Source organism: Saccopteryx bilineata, chromosome 1 (assembly GCF_036850765.1).
Source record: "Saccopteryx bilineata isolate mSacBil1 chromosome 1, mSacBil1_pri_phased_curated, whole genome shotgun sequence".
NCBI lineage: Eukaryota > Metazoa > Chordata > Mammalia > Chiroptera > Emballonuridae > Saccopteryx > Saccopteryx bilineata.
This window is the reverse complement of record NC_089490.1, coordinates 387815128-387837469: the sequence shown is the minus strand read 5'-3', so window position 1 is coordinate 387837469 and position 22342 is coordinate 387815128. Positions and strand designations below refer to the sequence as shown.

The following is a 22342-nucleotide window of genomic DNA, read 5'->3' as shown; positions in this document are numbered from 1 at the left end:
TAGGTTCACCAGTAAATTCTACCAAACATTTAAGAAATTATACTGATTCTCTACAATCTCTTCCAGAATATATGGACAGAAAGAATAATTAATAACTCATCCTATGAAACCAGCACTACCCTAATACCCAAGCCAGACAAAGAAAACTATAGATCAATATCTCTCATTAACATAGATACAGAAATCCTCAACAAATAATAGCAGATCAAACCCAGCAATACATAAAAAGTATTATAGACCAGAGCCAAGGAATTTTATCTCATGTACCCAAGGCTGGTTTAACATACAAAAATCAATTAAGGTAATCCATCACATCAACAGGCTAAAGAAGAAAAATCACATGATCATATCAATAGATGAAGAAAAAGCATCCGACAAAATCCAACATTCACTCATGATTAAAACACTTGGCAGAAGAAGAATAAAGGGGAATTTCCTCCACTTGATAAAGAACATCTGCAAAGACCGTACAGATAACATCATACTTGTGGTGAGAAACTAGGAGCTCTCTCACTGTGATCAGGAAAAAGGCAAGGACATCCCCTCTCACCACGGCTTCTCAGCATTGTACTGGGGTCCCCGCTAATACAATGAGACAAAGTTCATTTTCATTGTTACAGATTGAGCAGGAACCTTGTTCTTTATAACAAGGTTTTATTTTTATAATTTTGGAAGGAAGACATAAACTTGTCTTTGCTCAAAGATGACCTGACTGTGTCATCTGAAAATCTGAAAGAATTGACAAAAAAACTCACAGAAGTAAAAAAGCATTTATAGCAAAGCAAGGTCAAAGAATACCGAGTTAATATACAAAAATCAAATGTTTTCTAATATACCAGCAATGACCAAGTGGAATTTGAATTTAAAACACAATACCATTTCCATTAGCACCAAAAGAAATAAAATACTTTGGTATAAATGTAATAAAATATGCACAAAATCTCTATGAGGAAAGCTGTAAAACTATGATGAAAAACATCAAGAAGAACTAAAGAATTGGAGAGATATTCTATGTTCATGGGTAGAAAGACTCAATATTGTCAAGCTGTCAGTTCCTCCTAATGTGATCTACAGATTCAATGCAATCTCAATAAAAATCCCAGCAAGTTGTTTTGTGGCTATCGACAAACTGACTCTAAAATTTATATGGAGAGGCAGAAGTCCCAGAATAGCCAACACAATATTGAAGAAGAAAGTTGGAGGACTGTCAGTACCTGACTCTAAGACTTATTAATAAAGCTTCAAGACAGTGTGGTATCAGTGAAAAAATAGATACAAAGATTAATGAAACAGACAGAGCCCAGAAATATAGTCACATGATCTTTGACAAAGGAGCAAAGATAATATAATGAAAAAGATAGTCTTTTCAACAAATGATGCTGGAACAACTAGACATCCATATGCAAAAGAGTGAATTTAGACACAGACCTTGTAACCCTCACAAAAATTAACTCAAAATGGATCACAAAACTAAATGTAAAATGCAAAACTCTAAAACTCTTAAAAGACAACACAGAAGAATCTAGATGACTTTTGGTATGACAATAACTTTTTAGATACAACTCCAAAGGCATAATCCATAAAAAGAAATTGAAAAGCTAAACTTTATTAAAATATTTGAAATTCTGTTCTGTGAAAGACACTGTTAAAAGAATGAGGAGTCACCCTGGCCAGTTGGCTCAGTGGTAAAGAGTTAGTCTGGTATGTAGAAGTACTGGGTTTGATTCCCAGTCAGGGCACACAGGAGAAGCAACCACCTGCTTCTCTACCCCTCCCCCTCTCGCTTCTCTTTTTCTCTTTCTCTTTTCTACTCCCACAGCCATAGCTCCAATGAGCAAATTGGCCCCAGGCTCTGAGGATAGCTCCAGGGCTTTGCCTCAGGCATGAAAATAGCTCAGTTGCTGAGCAACAGAGCAGCAGCCCAGATGGGCAAAGCATCAGCCCCAGACAGGGATTGCCGGGTGGATCCCAGTCGGGGTGCATGCGAGAGTCTGTCTCTCTGCCTCCCTGCTTCTCACTTGATTTAAAAAAAAAAAGAATGAGGAATCAAAGACTAGAAGAAAATATTTGCAAAAAAATATATAGGTAAAGGACTGTTATCCAAAATATACAAAGAACTCACAAAACTCAACAATAAGTAAATAAATAAGCAAATTAAAAAATGACAGACAACTCATCAAGAAGCACAGATGGAAAAGAAGCATATAAGAAGATGCTCAACACTGTATGTCATTAAGAAATTGCAAATTAAGACCATAATGAGATACAACTACACAGCTATTAGGATGGCCAAAATTCAAAACACGACAGCACTAAAGGGGATGTGGAGCAGCGGGAACTGGTGGGAGTGCAAAATGGTGCAGCCGCTTTGGGAGACATAGTGGCAGTTTCTCACAGACGTAAATATACTTTTACCATATGACCCAGCAATTGTGCTTCTTGATATTGACTCAAATGAGTTGAAAACTTATATCCACACAAAAACCTGCACACCGATATTTATGGCAGCTTTATTCATAATTGCCAAAACTTGGAAGCAGCCCAAATGTCCTTCAGGATGGTGAGTGGATAAATAAATCATAGTACTGCACATCTAACAATAGAATATTATTTAGCATAAAAAACAAAGGAGCTTAGCAGCATTATTCACAATAGCTAGAACATGAAGCAACCCACGTGTCCACGTGACGATGAGTTGATAAGCAAAATGTTGTTTACGTGGACAAAGAAATATTATTCAGCCTTAAAAAGGAAGGAAGTTCAAACATATGCTACAACACAGACGGAACTTGAGGACATTACACTAAGTGAAATAAACCAGTCACACACACACACCCAAAATATTGCATGATTCCACTTTCACAAGGTACTTAGAGTAACAGAAATCATATAGACAGAAAGTATACTGGTGTTTGCCAGGAGCTGGGAAAAGAGGGGAACAGGGAGGTATTGTTTAAATGGGTGTTGAGTTTTAATTCTGCAAGATAAAAAGTGTTCTAGAGATGAACAGTGGTGATGGTGGCACAACAATGAGAATGTAGTTAATGCCACTGAGCTGTACACTTTAAAATGGTTAAGGCAGTAAATTTTATGTTATGTGTATCTAACCACAAATAAAAAAAAAGTTGGCAAAAGAAAAGAGCTATCAAGTCACGAAAAAACATGGAGGAAACTTAGATGTATACTACTAAGTGCAAGAAGCCAATCTGAAAAAGCTACAGACTGTATTATTCCAACTATGTGACATTCTGGAGGAGGCAAAACCATGAAGACAGTACACAGATCGGTGGTTGCCAGGGCTTAGGGGGGGGAAGGAAGAAGGAGCTGGCAGAGCACAGAGAATTTTTAGGGCAGTGAAACTATTCTGTATGACACTGTAACAGTGGATACATGTCATTATACATTTGTCAAAACCCACGGAGGGTACAACGCCAACAGTGAATCATAATGTCAACTGTGGGCTTTGGGTGATAACGATGTGTCAGCGTAGGCTCTCTGATTGCAATATATGTATGACTGTGGTGCCCAAGTCAATAGTGCGGTCTGCTGTGGTGGGGGGCAGGGAGAACATGACTTTCTGCACTTTCCCCTCCGTTTTGCTGTGAACCTAAAGCTGCTCTAGAAAATAAGTCGATTAGAAGAAAGAAGAAAAAAAAGGTTTCAGAATCCAGGGCCCAATCTCCTTCCTCAATCCCACTTCCTCAAGTGCCTTTCTTTCACAACATGGCCCTGCCCACATCCCACAACGGGAGACACGTTGGCAAAGCCCCAGGCACAGGGAGTGGCGCTGGTCATTTCCTCTCTCGGCAGCAGCTCTGGGCAGGTAAGAACCCACCGCAGCCAACACCGTAGCACTGCCTGTGGATTTGGGATTTCTCCTTGATTGCAGGGCTGTTAATGAAAGTACCTTATTTCATACTTTTAACTAATAAGAGAAGCATCTGAGTGGGCCAAAGTGACCCTGAGTCCAGGAGCCTCACAGCCCGGGCCCACCTCCACTGCCCCACACAGCGCTGTGGCCCTCCCCAGGGCTGACACGGCCCTGCAGCTGGGGGGCTTACTCCCTCTCTGCCCTCCCTGCTGTGTGACAGTTCCGGTGAACATATGTCATTAATAAAAATTAAAAAAAAAAGTCTCTTAAGGGGGATTTCTGCTCATTTTTGCTGCATAAACAGAAAAGCAATCATTTGCTCATTCTTGAGATAAAGGAAATGAAGACATAGTATCTCTCATGAGGTCAAGGTGTGCTCACCCCCCACAGCGGGTGGGCCTGCCTGGCCTTGCCCCCCCCCACAGCCACAGCAGGGAGTGGGGCATCTCTGAGGGGGACACTCCACCAACCCACGTAGCCGACGGGTAATGTGGCCCTGGGGTGAACCTTCTTGGGTCAATTTATAATAACTTGAAAAAGAAAAGAAGGCAAAGGTTGGGATAGAAAATGTACAAAAAGGGAGAAAAAGACCAGGGAGCTGTCATGAGTCACATGTGGACACAGGGCTGGCCTGCGGCCAGAAAGTTCTGGCAGAACTTGGGCTAAGTGAGCAGGAAACCAGCGTGGTGAGAACCTGTCATCCTGTCCCCTCCCACACGTGTCCCAGACAGAGTGAGGGGGCAGCCAGGAAGGGCAATGAGGCCTCAGGGCTGCTGCCCCTTCCGGTGTTTAAACTCAGGGCTTGCGCCCCACCGGTCAGAATGAGAGGAGATTGAAGGGTAGTGTTCAGCTGGTAACGGCAATTATATGCACCGCTTTCTGGAGTGTTGACCCCTTCTCAGGCAGTGGACAACATGCCTAACGTCCGTCATCTCATTTCATCTTGACCATGAGTCTGCAATTGTCATGACTCTCTTCCTCTAACACAGAGGTCCCCAAACTTTTTACATAGGGGGCCAGTTTACTGTCCCTCAGACTGTTGGAGAGCTGACTATAAAAAAAACTATGAACAAATCCCTATGCACACTGCACATACCTTATTTCAAAGTAAAAAAAACAAAACGGGAACAAATACAATATTTAAAATAAAGAACAAGTAAATTTAAATCAACAAACTGACCAGTATTTCAATGGGAACTATGGGCCTGCTTTTGGCTAATGAGATGGTCAATGTGCTCCTCTCACTGACCACCAATGAAAGAGGTGCCCCTTCCGGAAGTGCGGCGGGGGCCGGATAAATGGTCTCAGGGGGCCGTATGCAGCCCATGGGCCATAGTTTGGGGACCCCTGCTCTAACAGAAGAGTAGAGAGAATGCATTTGCCCAAGCTAATAACTAGCTAAAAAACAGCCCTGAAATTCATCTAATGCCAAAGCTACGCTCTCCCTCCTGCATCCTTGAAGGGAGGTAGAGGTCACTACGGCTTTCAGCTAGCAGATGAGAAGGTACAGGATGGACATGCAGGAGAGGAGCCTGGGGGGAAAGGGGGGAATGCAGCCCCATGAGGCAGATTTGGGGCAAGTAGACTGAGGGTACAAGAAAATAACTGTCAGCCAGCATCAGGAGATACTCTGGCCTATTTGAGCCAGCGCAAGACAGCGTAGGCTGCAGAAGTGGCATGAGCCCAATCGCTGTCCCAGAGACAGGTGGGCTGAGACTGACACTGCTTGACAAGAACTTTCAGCTGGAGACTCTACCAAGTATTCAATTGCCTTTAAGCCCTTCAGCCTTTGTAGAGCTGACCCGTTTGACCCTTGCCCGACCTTTTGCATGAGTAACAGAGAGTACTGATCCACCCTACAGAGATAGTAAGGGTTCTCAAAGAGGTGCAGCAATTTCCCCAAGATCACACAGTGGAGCAGAGCTGTGACCGGGACTCGGGTCTTTCTCCAGACCATACTGGGTGTGGGAAGGCATTTAATTAAGCTCAGCTGGACCACTGGCCTCTGTTCTCACTTCTGTCGTCTCCGAGGTCTTCCTAGAATCAGGGAGGGTCAGGATGCTCCTCACCAGCTCTCTCAACTCCACAATGGCCTCTCTGCTGACACGATCACGGCTTTGCTTCAAGGCTGCATCCTCTCCTCCTGCACTGCCCAGGGTCATTCCAGCAGGCTCCTAACTGGCCGCCCTAACACTGCCTCATCCTCTTCTAAAAACCAGGAATGCTCAACCTTGGAATCATCTGGGGTGCTTTACTCGTCCAAAAGTTACACACAAAGCTGTAGTAATCGACACAGCATGTGCTGGCATAAGGATTTGCATAAAGACCAATGGAATGCAGTTAAGAATCCAGAAACAAACTTACACACCAATGGGCCAACTGACTTTCAACCAGAGTGTCAAGATTACTCAATGGGGAAGAAATAGTCCCTTCAACAAGTGGTGTTGGGACAACTGGATAACCACATACCAAAGAATGAAGTTGGGCCCGTACTTCACACTTTGTGCCACAAAAATGAACTCAAAATGGATCAGTGACCTCAATATAAGATCCTGATGTCACATCTCAGTAGGAGGAAGATCCTAATGCTTCCAAGAAATTGCCTTCACTTGCTGGCTCAATCCATCGCAGAGGCAGCTGGGAGATGAAGACACCAGGGACTTCCTTTTCTGCCTGAGCTCCAAAGTTCACGCAAGGCTGGGTAGAGAACATGGGAAGAGTGCCACCATGGGCACCGTGGGGTGTCACTGTGGGCATGCAGAATGCTCTGTGAACACATGGGGCGCTACCATGAGCGCCATGGCGTGGTGCTGAGTCCTACGGGTGTCTCATGGACACCATGAGTGCTCTGTGGGGACCACAGTGCAGGCGCTGTCATTGGCACCATGGGAAGCCACCACGGTGCAACTACGGGTGCACGCAGGGTACCTCTGTATGCATGCAGGGGTGCCACACGGGCATTGTGGTGCCGTGGGCTGCAACGGCAAACACACTGCCATTGGGGCGAGAGTTCCGTGTTTGGGTCCTAATACACTCGTTGCCTTTTAGAGGTAAAGCCTAGGGTAATTTACAACTTCTTTGAACCCCAGTTGTCCTCACCTCTAAAAATTTGATTAATACCTGCTTCTCGGGTTGTGGGGAGGATCAGCTATTATCTACAGAAAGGGTCTAGTCAAGATCACCAGGGTTAAGTGTAAACCATGGGATAAAGGCTCAGGAAGGGACTGTTCATACCCGAGGTGGCCCAGTGCCCCAGGGGTGTCAGAACAGAAAGCAGACACAACCCAGGCTCCACACTCAGACCTTTTTTAGACCAGGCACGCAAAGAAGTATGCGTCTCCAGGGTAACCCCACTGTTTGATCACAAACACCCAGCTCTCACATCTCAAGAGCCTAAGCCTCTTCAAGGAGGTCACCTTGGGAGACCACATTACTCCAGGGGGCTGCCATCTTTCAAAGCAAACAGGTGCCTCCTCACAGGGCAGCTTCCTCGCCCCCACGACCACCCAGCGAGGCGCTCGCTATTTGCCAAAACCTGAGGCTCTGGGAGATCAAATGGCTCACCTGGAGTCAAACAGCTACCACAAAGGCAGAGCTGGGACTAGACCTCCTCCAGCCGGCTCCCACACCCCAGCGAACGGCCTCCCACAACAGCACGTGCCTCTCTGCCTGTGGCCATGTGGTCCTCTTTGTATTTTCCCTGTGACTCCATAACATTGATCCGTTTCCTGGCTCACAGGAGGGGCAAGGTTAAATCACTGTGCTCGCTCGGCAACCCTCCTGAAGGTAACCCAGGGACAATAGCACGCTCGCCTCTTTTTTCTGTTCTTAAAGAGATTCTTTCCCTTTGTTCCACCCAAGTCCACGGCTTCCCCTGATTAGAGAAACATCCGTAAGCAGAAAGGTCCTGAGGAAGTTAAGCTTTTTCCGACTCGCTTCAGAGCCTTCCCTGATTAAGAGAACCGCGCAGCGAGATCCAGGCTCTGTGATAAGGCAATAGCTTCCTGTGGGGCGCAGGGCAGCGCGGCCAGGAGGCAGACAATTAAGATAATGGCCCTGGGCACTGGCCAAGTGGGTTCGCTGCCCGGCATCGGGCATCGGTGCTCTGGAGGGGGACACAGAGCCCACGCAGGCCTCAGGTCTCCCCACTCCTCTGCCCCCTGCTCACTCGAGCCTCAGCCTGGTCCCCGCCTCGTCTGCCTCTGGGAGCCGCCACCCTGCCGTGGACTCCTGCTGGAAGAATCCTGGCCGGCCAGCAGCACCGTCCAAAAGTGATAGGGTGAGCTGGGATACCAGGAAACGATCAGATCAGTGACGGGACCCCGGCCGAGGGCTTCTCAACCACACACACCAGAGGCGACCAAAATTGCAAATGCCACTGGGCAGCTGGTACAGCACTTCACAGTGTGTGCACGTCCCACCCGCCCTCCCAGCAGCCCTGGGGTAGGAAGGCAGGTGGAGGGCTGTGTAGCAAGGGGCAGTGTGGGGAGCTTTCTGCTCATTCCTTATCTCAAATTTCCCCCCAAACAACCACATGGGCAGGCGTGATGCTCCCATTTTAGAGATAAGACAACCAAGACCCACGAAGATTTTATGAAGAGCCCAAAGTTTTAAAAATAATTCTAGGTCAAGAAAGCAATTTTTTTCTTTTTTTTAACGTAAGCTTCAAGTGGCAGAGCTGGTAAGAAAGACGCTTTAGAACTGTAGGGTAGTTCAGGCAAGGGTTTCAAACCTCGGTCACGTTATTCACTGCTGTGAGACTTGGGGCCAGTCACTTAGCTCCTGTGAGGCCCCGTGGTGGTGATAACAGTGCCGAGATCATGGGGCTGCTGAGGGGACCGAACGAGGTGCTTAGCACTGCGCCCGGCGCGGAGGAGCCCTCGGTGGTGGTTAGTCCCGCTCTTCAGATTAGTGGAACTCAGACCCGGCTCCGTTCGCACCTCAGACTCTGCAGCCTTCTGCTGAGCGGCTGAGCCATCCTTCACCAGACACCGGTGACCAGCTCTCCTCAGAGCGTTCGGGTGCCCCCGCCCGCCTTCCTCCTGCCGTCCCCAAACCCCAGCGCCACCTCTGCCCCCCTGCTGTCCACCACTCCTGTCACCTCTAGTTCAGCCCTGGTCTCCGAACCTTGGAAACTGAAGACAGGAAGGCTTGAAACAGAGACTCAAGTCACTGCTGCCCCATTTTACAGATGAGGAAATGAGGCCCAACGAGAAAAATGGCTTATGAGGACTCCTGAGGGAGGTACAACGGTGGCACAGGCTGGGCCAGAACCCGACTGTCCTGGCTCTTCGTTCAGGAACTTTCCATCAGGCCCCTAGACCATCATAGGTACTAGGATCACGGGCAACCCCAGGAGCTCCCAGAGCCCCAGAAATCTACCAGGAGTTTTCCGTTATCAGTTAGTCTTGAGATGAGGTAGATGGATCACTTTAGGGAGGTGATTCTTTCCCCCATTCCCAAGACCGTGGAGGAGGGTGTTGGGGAGGCAGGTATGGGAGGGGTTCTCAACACAGGCCAGTCTCTCCGTGCGCCCCAGACCTCTGCTTTCCTGCGGAGGGCTCACTCCCTGAGTCCGGCAGCCCCTCCGGGGGCAGCACCAGCCTCATGAGACCTCCCCCCCCCCCCGGGCATTAGCCTCTCCTTCACACACCTGCCATTTTCTCCCCATCCCTGAACAAACATCTGGGGAGGGGGGACAAAGTAAACCCACCCTTCACCTGCCCTGCATTCCCCAGCACAAGCAGAGCGCTCTCTCACTCAGAGAGGGGGGGCGCTGGAGAGCAGGGAGAGGAGAGATGAGACGCTCTCGTGCGAACAAATTGAGATGCCCCTCTACTGTGTTGTCAAAATCGTACCTCTCGCAACTGTTATCTTTTCCTTTCAGGGGTGTCGAGATTCTCAAGGTCTCTTTCTGACGTGGCTTCAGGAGAAACTCTAGAGGGAGGAGACAGAAAGAAATTTTAGGAAGGCGTGGGTTAGCGAGGTTTCCGGGGGCCAGCTCAGTCCAGATGTGCACCCACTCCTGGGGGTGTCTGTCCCCTCCTTCCAACTCTGCAGATGCAGCACAGCCAGACAGGGCCCCCACAGCCACACAGACGGAACGAAGCACCCCGCCCCGCGCAGGCTCCCAGGATGGCGTTCCCAGTGCCTACGGGTCGGGGCATATTTTCGGTCCTCTGAGATCAACCCAGGAGCCTGGGCCGGGTCCACGTGATGACATCGGCAGCATGCTAATCACAACATCGCATCCCGTTTCTTTGCTTCTAGCCAAAATATTATCAACTTGGTGTGGGAACTCCATTTTCTTTAGGCGTAAAAAAAAAAAAAGGCTTTCTGAATAATTTCGAAAATGTGAAAGAGAATTAATCATTGCCTAATGAATGCCGACTCTTTGGGCAGAACAAAACTCTCAAGATCTGGTATTCAGGAAGAGATAAGTAATAAGAGGAGGAGGGGTCTTTGGTGGGGAACAAAACAACTCAGCCCCAGACGGCCAAGGCCGAAGTCCAGGCTCTCCCCCGCTTCCTGTCTGTCAGTCTGACTGAGTCCGCCGGTCGCCGGAGAAGGATCAGATTCTTCGTGTCTAAGACACGTACCTGCCTGCCAAGGCTCAGGCCAGGCCCGGGGGGCCAGCTTGTTCACATGCACAGCTGAGAAACAAAAGCAAAATTTACAGCAGAGGAACAGCCACGTTCCTTCCCCCTCTCTCCATCCCGACTCCTTCTACCCTCGATGACCATGCACCATGGGAGCCCTGGTCAAGTGTCAAGTTGCCCAAAACGATTATGACAATAATCCTGACACCTTCTCCATTTCTATGAGAAAGCATCACCACCACATCAGGGATGAGGACCATGAACTCATAAGGATTAAATAACTTGCCCAGGGTCATACCGCTAAAAATGAGGCAGAACCAGGACTAAAACTCAGGTCCCTGGAAAGTTGAGCCTGGTGCAAGTGCCATCGCCACAGTGGGAGAGGTGCAGGCTGGAGAGCAATGAGTGCAAGCTCGGCTCGACAGATCCCAGCCTTGGGGCACCACACTCACCGAGGATGCGCTCAGAACTCCCTGCTCGGACGGAGAACCGGGCTTGGCCGAAGAATACTACCTCCACCTCTACCTCATCTACCAGGCAGCGTCAGCCTAGGGGACCTCACGCACTGCGGGCCAGATTATGGCTGTGATCAGAGTGATTCATGATACACACACGCACACACACACATACATGTGCATATATATATATTCATATATATGTATATATATTCATACAATTTTCATTAACTACAAATTGAAAATTCTTCCTTACCCATGCATCATACTTAACAGATAGAACCACTGCAAAAACTTCTAGACCTCCTTCTATGTAATCACATCTGTGCGAGCATGCGCCCGTGTGAGCCCACACGCAGACAGTGTGACTTTATACGAATGGGATCTCGCCACAGATGTTCTGCAACGTCACTTATCACAGATAGCATGTCTCCCCATGACTGTGAGACTACATAGACCTTCTGAGATATTCTTCACAGCTGTACAGTGCCCCACAGTAGGTGTGGACCATAATATATTTTCCTCTTCACCGTGAGTATGTGGGGGTATTTCTGTTTCTGGCTATCACCACCTGGCAACGATCCCCATATCTCTGTGTGGAAATGTCCGTGCAATTTTGAAGTCTGGAGGTGGGAGGGCGGGGCAGAGGCTCTGCACGGCCCTCCTCTGGGTGGATGTAGACAAACACCGCCTTCCCAACATGCTGGGTCAAGTCCCCTCACATAGCGGGGGCAGAAGGAGCCCTTCCTCTCAGATGCAAATTCAAGCCAGGGTTCTGTCCACAGGAGGGTTTTTCTGAGTCACCTGCCAGTGGTCTGGGAGAACGAGTCCTCTGGACACAGGGAGTCCTTGGCTCCTGCAGATGGCCGCAGCTTCACTGCTCGAGGGAGTCACCGAGGCACTCGGGCCACCTGAGCCAGGGAACTGCGTTTATGGGCTCGGAGCTGATAATGAGCTTTTATGAGCTCTGGGGACCACAAGGAACACGTATTAATGTCAAGCATGCCTGCCAGCCACGCAGCCTGGGTGAATGTCACACATTAATGAAATTAAAGGCCGCAGCCACACAGGGAAGGAGCTGGGGGCTGCGTGTCAGGCCGTGCGGGTAGGCCCGTCAATAACAAAATTACTTTATAGGTTTTACACTCCCAAGCCTGAAGCTGTCTCCCGAAGCTGTCTCCAAGTCTTTGGAGGAATTCTGCCTTCTTGCAGCTTGAGAGGAGATTAGTTTATTACCAGTCTACAGGAGAGGTAAAATCCAGCACTAATCCTAATTCTCATTTAAGCAAATCAGCATTGTGTGAGAGAAACCAGCTGGGCTCGGAATTTCTTCCCCCTTTTCCCTGAGATCTCATTCCAGCCCCCTCCTCTTCGTGCAGGGGGGAGGTCCCTGCAGATGTTGGAGCTGGAGCCCTCCTGGAGGGAGAAGAGAATCCCAGGGTTTAGGGCCTAGAGGGGCACTAGTGCTGGGTGACAAGGAGTAGTTAGTATGATGGCAAACCGGGCGATGGTGTTGGCTGTTGACCTGGCTGTCCCGGGCTGGGGAAAGGAAAGGCCACCACCCTCCTGGTCCCAGCTTTGGTTTTGCTTTGTACCAAGATCCCCTAGGTTTGCCTGACCAGGCAGTGGCGCAGTGGATAGAGCGTCGGACTGGGACACGGAGGACCCAGGTTTGAGACCCCAAGGTCACCAGCTTGAGCATGGGTTCATCGGGTTTGAGCAAAGCTCACCAGCTTGGACCCAAGGTTGCTGGCTCGAGCAAGGGGTTACTCGGTCTGCTGTAGCCCCCCGATCAAGGCACATATGAGAAAGCAATCAGTGAACACCTAAAGTGCCACAACGAAGAAAATTGATGCTTCTCATCTCTCTCCCTTCTTGTCTGTCTGTCCCTATCTATCCCTCCTCTGACTCTGTCTCTGTCTCGGCCAAAAAAAAAGATCCCCTAGGTTTGAAGTGGCTCAGGTTGAAATACCCAGCCCACCTCTAACTACTGATAGTTCTGTGACCTTAAGCAAATGACCTTCCTCCTCTACGCCTCAACTTCTTATCTGGGAAACAGGGCTGACAGCAGCTGATACCTCATAAGCTATTGTGAGGATTACAGAAGGAATGCATACACAGGACTTAGCAGAGAGCCTGCCGTACCATATCCTATTTCTTGAATCTAAGACCCTGGGCTGTAATTGCACCATTATTTTATGGACTTCTAAGCAGAAAAATACTGTCAGTTAATTTATTATGACATGTCACTTTTTGTATGATGCATCCTGGTTTCAGAGACATTAAAATATATAAAAAATAACAAAGTGTGCCTTAGACTCCGTGAAATATAGCAAGGACTTAATCAATGGCAGGGCCTGTGATGACGGTTGGCCAAGTCCTCCCTCCCTCCCTCCCTCCCATTTTGCAAAGTGCAGCTCAAAACTCAGACCTTTTTCTTCCCCGTCTTCCACACAAAGCAAATCTGCACTGAGTGAGGAAAACCAGCTCTCAAGTTGTAAGAAAAACTCTGAGAGCCCCTTCGGTGCCCTGGATAAGGCCCAGACTGTAATGTCTACCCCAATGTTTCCTACTCTATTTTTAAACTAAAATAGAGCGTATATACACAGCAGTGCCAACACCATGAGCATGCAGCCTACTGAACTTTCACAGAGCGCCCCTGCGTAACTGACACCCACATCAAAGGCTCCTCTCAATTTTCCCAATCATCGTTTCTCTTCTACCCCACATCTCTGAAGTTATCTCTGATCCGCCATCCCCACCACCCCTGCCTATCCTGCCAGGGATTCGCGTCCTCATTGACTCTCTGCTTGCTGCAAACAGGCTCCTGGCTCATCAGCCAGCCGGTAGCCTCTCCTTTGCTGTAAGACTGCGCCCGGAAGTGTGGATACCTCGCCTCTCTCCTGAGTCTGTGGGTTCCCTGGCTTCCCTTTGCCGGCTCACAGGGACGTTTGTCATCTGTTCCTGGTTGCCCATCTTCTCAGGCCCACCTTCAGGTCCTCACTATATGCACAGACCCCACAGTCAAACTAAACTCACCTGCAAAGTGTAGACAATCACAGTCCTACCTCACTGGCCCGAGCTGGGCATTAAGTGAACTGACACATTGTAAGTGGTTCCCACGGAACCTGGTACAAAACAAGCAGTCAACAGAGGGAGCAGGAATTACGTAAAATAGAATCTGCTTGCTCCTTGTTGTAAAAATGGTAGTGGCCATGATTAGTGGTTCCAAGTTATACTTCTCAGATCATTCCCTCCCTTCCTCAGGGGTCTACACCCCAGATATATGCTAACACTTACCGTATTTCCCCATGTATAACATGCTCCCATGTATAAGACGCACCTTAATTTGGGGGCCCGAAATTTGAAGAAAAAAAAAGAAGTACTACATAATGTTATTGAATTCAAGTTTTATTCATTATAAAATTCAAACAACTCCTCATCCACGCGAAAAAAGTGGGAAATGCAAGTGAAAAAATCTACAACCACTGTATAAGACGCACCCAGTTTTTAGACCCCAAATTTTTCGGAAAAGGGTGCGTCTTATACATTGGGAAATATGGTAATTCACAACAGCTGGACTTTCTGATATTTTATATATGAATTTTCCAGATAACATTGAAGACTACTGGTTTAGACTCTCTTGATGTCCTAGATCCCAAGTCAGTAGAATTTCAGAGGAGGAGGAGAGCTGGGAAGACTTTTTGGAAGAGGCAGCAAGAAAAAGATGTAGGGAGATGATCCGCCCAATGATGAGCCTTTTCCTGGTTAGCTCTTCTACAACTTCTCTCTCTCTCTCTCTCTCTCTCTCTCTGTCCACTCTACACCTCTTCCTTCCTTAAGTGGAACTGCCATCCTTCTGAACCCCGTCACAACAAGGGTTATTTCTTGGTCCTGTGCCCCCAAAAGGGGCAGCATCCTCAATGAGATTCCAGTGGTGGCTCAGCCCTCGGCCCTGTCCCCACACTGAAGCCACAGGACAGACCCAGGCTGGGCCACTGCCAGCCCATGCAGGGCTTGTTGACAGATAAAAGCTCTGCAGTTTATGGCTGGGAAACAAAGCCAGGGCTTTGTTTTGCTTTGTTTTAAATTAGCAACGCAGGGGGTTGGTGTGAGGGTGGGGTGGGGTGGGGGAGAGGGAGGAGCCAAGGCCCTTTCCTGAGGAGTTCCTGCTGTGTCCTCTGTCTCAACTATCCCCAGGGCAGCTCTTAATGGAGCCGCATCCTGTCTGTGCATCCTCTCTCCACCTGCACTTGTCTCTCAGGGAGAGTGTTTCCCCAGTGCCACCCAGCCCTGTCACTCAGTCCCTTCACCCTGTTCCCATTATGAGTCCTTGAATCGGCCGGCTAATTGTGCCCCAGGGTCGCAGTGGGACTGAGGTGGGAGCCAGGAGATCCTCAGAAAGATTGGGATTTATTTTTGCTCCAGAAAGGGAGAGCCGTTCCCTACAGTTAATTGGGCCAAGCATAGTGAGCGTGGGAACTGCTTGCAAGGGTCCCTGTGGGTAGGAAACTCCCAACCTGAGCCCATTAGCTCTTGGTGGCCAGGGCAAGCTGAAGGGCCGGAGTGGAGGGGGTGTACCAACCGCATAAGTTAACACATGAAGCTCTTTATTCTAGTGCAACTGTCATTAGTGATCATCTCCCCTCTCTCCCCACCTCCCATCAGATCTGGGGCTTTTCTGCAGGCTGCACATGCCAATCAGGGTCTCTCGTGCCCTCCCCAGTTGTACCTGCATGAGACAGATACCGCCAAGGTGAGCAGGAAGGGCAATGTGTAGCCTCTGGGAGCCTGCCACCAGCAGGCACTGCCCTGCATTTGCTCCTGTTCTGTCCCGTCTGGAAGTGCCTTCTTGCTACCTGAAGGAAGTAAGGAAAAGGGCCTGCCATCGGGCACCCATCCGCTGGAGTTCATTTTACCCTTCAGCTTCACTCTTCTTCCTCCCACACTGCGCGGGGAGTATTATCACTCTTTCCATTCTGCAGATGAGAAAAGTGAGCCCAGCATTTTTATGTAACTAAACATCGACACATTGTTGCTGGAGAAAGGGAAAAGAAAAACACAAATAATTCTATCCCCAGTGTCTGCTAAGTAAGGCTTGCTTTCTTACAAGGGGCTGCCCACCCCAGCAGACCTAGAAGCCTGATGGTTTAAGGGACCCATCTCTGAAGGTGGAGCCTGGCTTGCCCGCCCCACCGGCACAGTGTCATCTGAATGAGCAAACACGTGAAAGACATGGAGACATAACTCTGCTACCAAGTGGCCAGTGTCCTCCTCACTGGCAAAGGAATGACCTGAAGCTCAAAGAGGTCAAGCAGTTCATCTAAAGTCACAGAGCTGGAGACCAGGACCCACAGTTTGGTTTCCAGCCAAAGTCCCCAGAGCCACTTCACCGGTGTCCAGCCTGCATTAGGCCAACCCATAGGTCCATCCTTCCAAGGATGCATCTCAGGCGCCTGGGCTGTCTGTGCCAAGATGCCTGGGGTTCACAGGCTCTGGGAAGACCCAGTCCTCCCAGTGCACGGTTCGGGAAGGGCAGAGGCTGTTTTCGTGCTGAGGTTGGCTTTAGTACTAATCCTGCCTGCACACGTCCCAGCTCGTGAACTCAACATGGATCCAAAGAGCAGTCTTAATACATGTACAAGGATGTTATTTCCAGCCATCCTCCACCTCTAAGAGAAGCAGTACTGATGATATTTTTTGGTCAATGACAGGTCACATACACTATATGATGTGGGTCTCATTAGATTGTAATGGAGCCAAAAAATTCTTATCACCTAGTATATAGTAGCCATCAGAATGTCCACTAGTGACATCGTACCTGCAGCACATTGTCATAAAGTCGCAGCATGCTGCATTCCTCATGGGTTCATGGTGCTGCTGTTGTAAACAAACCCACCATGCTGCCGGTCAGACAAAAGCATAGCGCACACACTCATGGACAGTACACAGTACTCGACAATACACAACTCCATTACTGGTTTACGCATCCATGATACTTTTCATTATTTTAGAGTGTACTTGTTCTACCTATTAAAAACAAAATGTTTGCTGTTATGATGCCGGCAACAGCATCATATGTGCTGTTTACCACATCTCTTGTTTGCATCATTTTCTCTTGCACTTGATTCAGTCCCGTGTGGTTTTATAAACTGTGGCCGAAGTGTACTACTGTGTTTGTGAAGTTTACCGTAGTGCCCACTGCGGTCCTAGGCCTTCACAATCACTCACCGCTCACGCACTGACTCACCCGGGGCAACTTCCGGTCCTCATGCTCCATTCATAGTAAGTGTCCTGTACAGGCGTACCACTAGATTTTTATATCCTATTTGGACTGTAGCTTTTCGATGCTTAGATACGCAAATACTTAATATTGTGTTATAATTGGCTACAATACTCAGTACGGTAACATGCCGTACAACTTACAGCCTCTGAGCAATAGACTACACCCTATAGCCTACATGTGTAGTAGGCTAGACCATGCAGGTGTGGGTAAGCGTACTTTATGATATTCACACAATGACAAAATCACCTAATACATTCCTCAGGATGTATCCCTGTCATTAAGTGGCACATGACCATTTTAAAAAGCCGCATGACCATAATAGAGATGTCTCCCAACTGGCACCCTGCTGAGTGACACGGCCAGTGCCTACCCAGGCCGACCACAACTTTACTCCTCTACTTGGGGGGTGTTAATTCAGACATTACAATCCACCAGGTTGTGGTGCGAGGGGGGGTGACCGCACCCCAACTCTTTGTAATTCTTCCCGGCTCAAGTCCATGCAAATATATTCTAATACAGAAAAGGGTCCGCAGGAGGCAGGATAGCAGAGGCATTAGCATTTTGATGGGTTTTCCCAACACGCGGAACAAGAGAGCTTTAAAATTCATAGTGAAGAGATTAATCCTTCCAGCCACTCTACTCCCTCCCCAGCTTGAGGTGGCCAAGAAGTCTGTACCTTTAAGACCTCTATTAGGAAAGAAAAGCCGGAGACTCAGCTCAGACTTAAGAGTCCTACAGAGAGCAGACATGATGGGCTCTCTAGGCCGAGAGTGCATGGAGAGCCCTCCAAGCACGATTGAATGGCGGCAACAGGGGTGGAGGTGGTGAAAAGGCTGTGACACTGCGTGGGGGTTGAGAGTGCCTTTGACCCAACAGAAGGACACGGCCAGCTGAGCCCAGGAGAGGAGCCTGCGGGTTCCTCACAGCAAGGCTCACCTTTTGTAACCGACAGAGGCCATTCCTCTTAGCAACCGTGGTAGCTCACTCAGCGAGCATCCTAGTGAATCACTCTGTGCGTATTAGGTGCTTGGGACAGAAAGATCTGAGAGATGGTCCAGTTCACCAAATCCCTGATTTGAAGAAACTTCAGTCTACATCAGGGGTCCCCAAACTTTTTAAACAGGGGGCCAGTTCACTGTCCCTCAGACCGTTGGAGGGCCGGACTATAAAAAAACTATGAACAAATCCCTATACACACTGCACATATCTTATTTTAAAGTAAAAAAACAAAACGGGAACAAATACAATATTTAAAATAAAGAACAAGTAAATTTAAATTAACAAACTGATGAGTATTTCAGTGGGAACTATGCTCCTCTCACTGACCACCAATGAAAGAGGTGCTCCTTCCGGAAGTGCAGCGGGGGCCGGATAAATGGCTTCAGGTGGCCGCATGCGGCCGTGGGCCGTAGTTTGGGGACCCCTGGATAGAGAGACAGGGAAACGGACGATTACCATAAAACGTGGTGGTGACAGGAGCAGGTGCAGCTGCCCTGGGACCCCAAGGGGAGAGGGGCTACCTCTGTTAAGCTGGGTTTATGAGCAGGTCACACCCTTCGGAAAATTTCGGCTCCTCCTTCAAAACTTGCTTTTGAAAATGAATGTGATATAACATTATGTGTAGAGGGGAAGGCGGCACAGTGTTTTCTAGTGCCTGATCATGAAGAGTATATAGATGGTTTGGAGAAAAATGATCTGCATGGCCAGTAGTCACAGCCATCAGCATGGTGGCCAGGCAGGTGCAGGTTCCCATTGGTTTCGGACAGATGGTAAGAAACAGTGGAGCCAAAAAATGGTGGGCCATTCCTTTATTCAAGTCTCATACCAGCGACGAGAAACACACAGGGAAAAACACTTCCCTCTCACTCAGAGCTCACAAAGCTACTGACACATCCAGTTCCACAATCAGGAGAATCTTCTCCAGTTCCTTCTAGAATCAAAGGCCTCACCAGTCCCAAAGCCCCTCACCTCTGGTTCCCCATCTGCCAACATGGCTTTTTACTCAGCAAAACTGGCTTCTCTCTCTTTCCCTGCCGTCTTGGCTTCTCTTTCCCTCAGCACCTATTAGCCAAACAATGGCCCTTCCCAAGCAGGAAGGTAATTCGCAATTTCACAGATCACATATACCTGGCTGGCACTGCCCAGCGCCATTTTGTAACAATAAAAGTGAGCAAACTAAAAAAAACCACAAATTTTCCAAACTCATTTGCCCAACATGATCCAAAACCTGAAAATAAGGCAAGGAGAGGCCGGTCTTTTCAACATAATGTTGGGCCATTGTTTAGTAGGCCTGCCCAAGGATCACTGAATGGTCTAGGGCAGTGGTCCTCAACCTTTTTTGGGCCACGGACCGGTTTAATGTTAGAAAATATTTTCATGGACTGGCCTTTAGGGAGGGACGGATAAATGTATCATGTGACCAAGACAAGCGTCAAGAGTGAGTCTTAGACAGATGTAACAGAGGGAATCTGGTCATTTTTTAAAAATAAAACATCGTTCAGACTTAAATATAAATAAAACAAAAATAATGTAAGTTATTTATTCTTATTCTGCAGACCGGTACCAAATGGCCCATGGACCGGTACCGGTCTGCGGCCCGGGGGTTGGGGACCACTGGTCTAGGGGATCCTAGAGGAATGTAAACTTTAACTCTGGGGAGGTTACACATGAATTTGTATGTCTTGTAAAAAAGATAACCCCAAATGCCTGAGCAGGCAGTGGTACAGTGGATAGAGTGTCGAACTGGGATGCAGAGGACCCAGGTTCAAAACCCTGAGATCAACGGCTTGAGCATGGGCTCATCTAGCTTGAGCGTGGGCTCACCAGCTTGAGTGTAGGGTCTCCGGCTTGAGCATGGGATCATAGACATGATCCCATGGTTGCTGACATGAGCCCAAAGGTCATTGGCTTGAACAAGGGGTCACTGTATGGCCAGTAGTCACAGCTGTCATGGCCATTCACATGCAGGTTCTCATTGGATTCGGGCAGACGGTAATGAAACAGTGGAGCCAAAAAATGGAGGGCCATTCCTTTATTCAAGTTCATACCAGCCTGACCAGGCGGTGGCGCAGTGGATAGAGCGTCAGACTGGGATGCAGAGGACCCAGGTTCGAGACCCCAAGGTCGCCAGCTTGAGCGTGGGCTCATCTGGTTTGAGCAAAGCTCACCAACTTGGACCCAGGGTCGCTGACTTGAGCAAGAGGTTACTCGTTCTGCTATAGGCCCACGGTCAGGGCACGTATGAGAAAGCAATCAATGAACAACTAAGGAGTCGCAACGAAAAACTGATGATTGATGCCTCTCATCTCTCTCCATTCCTGTCTGTCTGTCCCTATCTATCCCTCTCTCTGACTCTGTCTCTGTAAAAAAAAAAAAAAAAAAAAAAAGGCTCATACCATCCAGCAAGCAAACACACAGGAAAAACACTTCCCTCCTCATTCAGTCAGAGCTTACAAAGCTACTGACACATTCTCCAGTTCCACAACCAGGAGCACCTTCTCCGGTTTCTCCTAGAATCAAAGGCCCCACCAGTCTCAGCAGAGCTCACAAAGGCCCTCACCTCTGGTTCCCCATCTGCCAACATGGCTTCTTACTCTGCAGCACTCTGCCTTCTTTCCTTTCAAAACTTTTCTGGCAAGAAGACCTCTCCTCCAGCAAACATTAGCAAGACAATGTCCCTTCCCATGCAGGAAGGTAATTTGCAATTTCACAGACATATACCTGGCGCTGCCCAGCGCCCATTTTCTAACAATAAAAGTGAGCAAACTCAAAAAAATACAAATTTTACAAACTCATTTGCCCAACAGGTCACCCACTCTGTTGTGGCCCCCTAGTCGAGGCACATATGAGAACACAACCAATGAACAACTAAGGAGCCTCAACAAAGAATTGATGCTTCTCATCTCTCTCCCTTCCTGCCTGCTGTCCCTCTCTCTGTCTCTATGGCAAAAAAAAAAAAAAAAAAAGAAGAAGAAGAAAAAGAAAAGATAGCCCAATGTTATACTTTTATTGCCCTGTGGGGAAGTAACCAACTTCGCATCCAATCCAATCACCTGTCCAGCACTTTCTCCAATGCCTATATAACCACTGTTTCTCTAATTCTCCCGAGAACCAGCTTTCCCAGCCTGCTAACTCCCACATCAATGAGTTAAATCAATCTTTGACCCATGTCCACTTTACATTTCTATGAGATCTTACTGGATTTACCATTTTTTGAAAATTATACTTGGACAGTACACGCCCAATTACACACACACACGCACACGCACACGCGCACACACACACACACACACACACACAATGCACAGGGCTACTAAAAATAGAAAGAGATTTGGCAAAATATTACCAATGGAAATCTTCAGGTAGTTGTAGTTACTTGGCATACATATATATATATATATATATATATATATATATATATGACTTTTATAATCAGGAAAAATGTGATAACTACTATTTTTTATATGGAGAAACAGCCCCCCACCCCAAATCTAAATACCCCATCTAAAATACCACAAATTAATAGCTAATGCAAACTGCTTCTAATCCTATCTGCGGGACAGGACGCTCAGCACTTTCTGGGGATTATCTCATCACAACCTCCCTAGCACCCCATGTGGAAGGTAGTGTTACTATCCCCGTTGTACAGATGAGGGCATGGCCGCCCAGGGAGTTAGCCTCAGATCATAGGTCTGAGCGGTAAGGACAGGATCCGCACCTCAGGCAGCCCTGCCCAGAGGCTGCCTGCTTAACTACCCGGCCAGACGCTGGCCTCCCACGTGGAAAAGGAAGACATAAACACATCTGCTGGGCTGCCAGGGTCAGCTCGGAGAAGGCCCTGTTCCCACCCACTCCCAGAGCACACAGTGTGCTGGGAAGCCGAGCCCAGGCCTCGCCAACCTTGAATTGAATTCACATGTGACTCTCCCACACTCCCAGGCAAGGGCTGGGTCTTCTCCGTTCTGGAGCCTCCCATCCCATGGGAGGCACAGGGGGTGCTGGGCCAGTGTCTCAGAACACCTCTCCACCTGCTCTGATAGCTACACTTGTTTATGCACTCTGAAAGCCAACCTCGAATTAACAGTTCACCTCATCTCTTTGTCCACGAGGGCCCCGCATAGGTGGTTTATTA

The 22342-nt window shown here is 48.3% G+C and overlaps 1 protein-coding gene across 7 annotated transcripts in view; it reads right to left on the bottom strand.

Annotated features, from left to right (window-relative positions):
• The window catches only part of TSPAN18 (tetraspanin 18), a 180379-nt gene that overhangs the window by 138373 nt on the left and 19664 nt on the right, over window positions 1-22342 (bottom strand). For all 7 annotated transcript variants that reach the window (XM_066251335.1, XM_066251338.1, XM_066251331.1 and 4 more), the window contains exon 2: window positions 9730-9808. Coding sequence is in view for 1 of the 7 variants with exons in the window: in XM_066251330.1 (XP_066107427.1) it covers window positions 9730-9808 (79 nt within the window). In the remaining 6 variants the exon portion in view is untranslated. The remainder of the gene's footprint in view (window positions 1-9729; window positions 9809-22342) is intronic.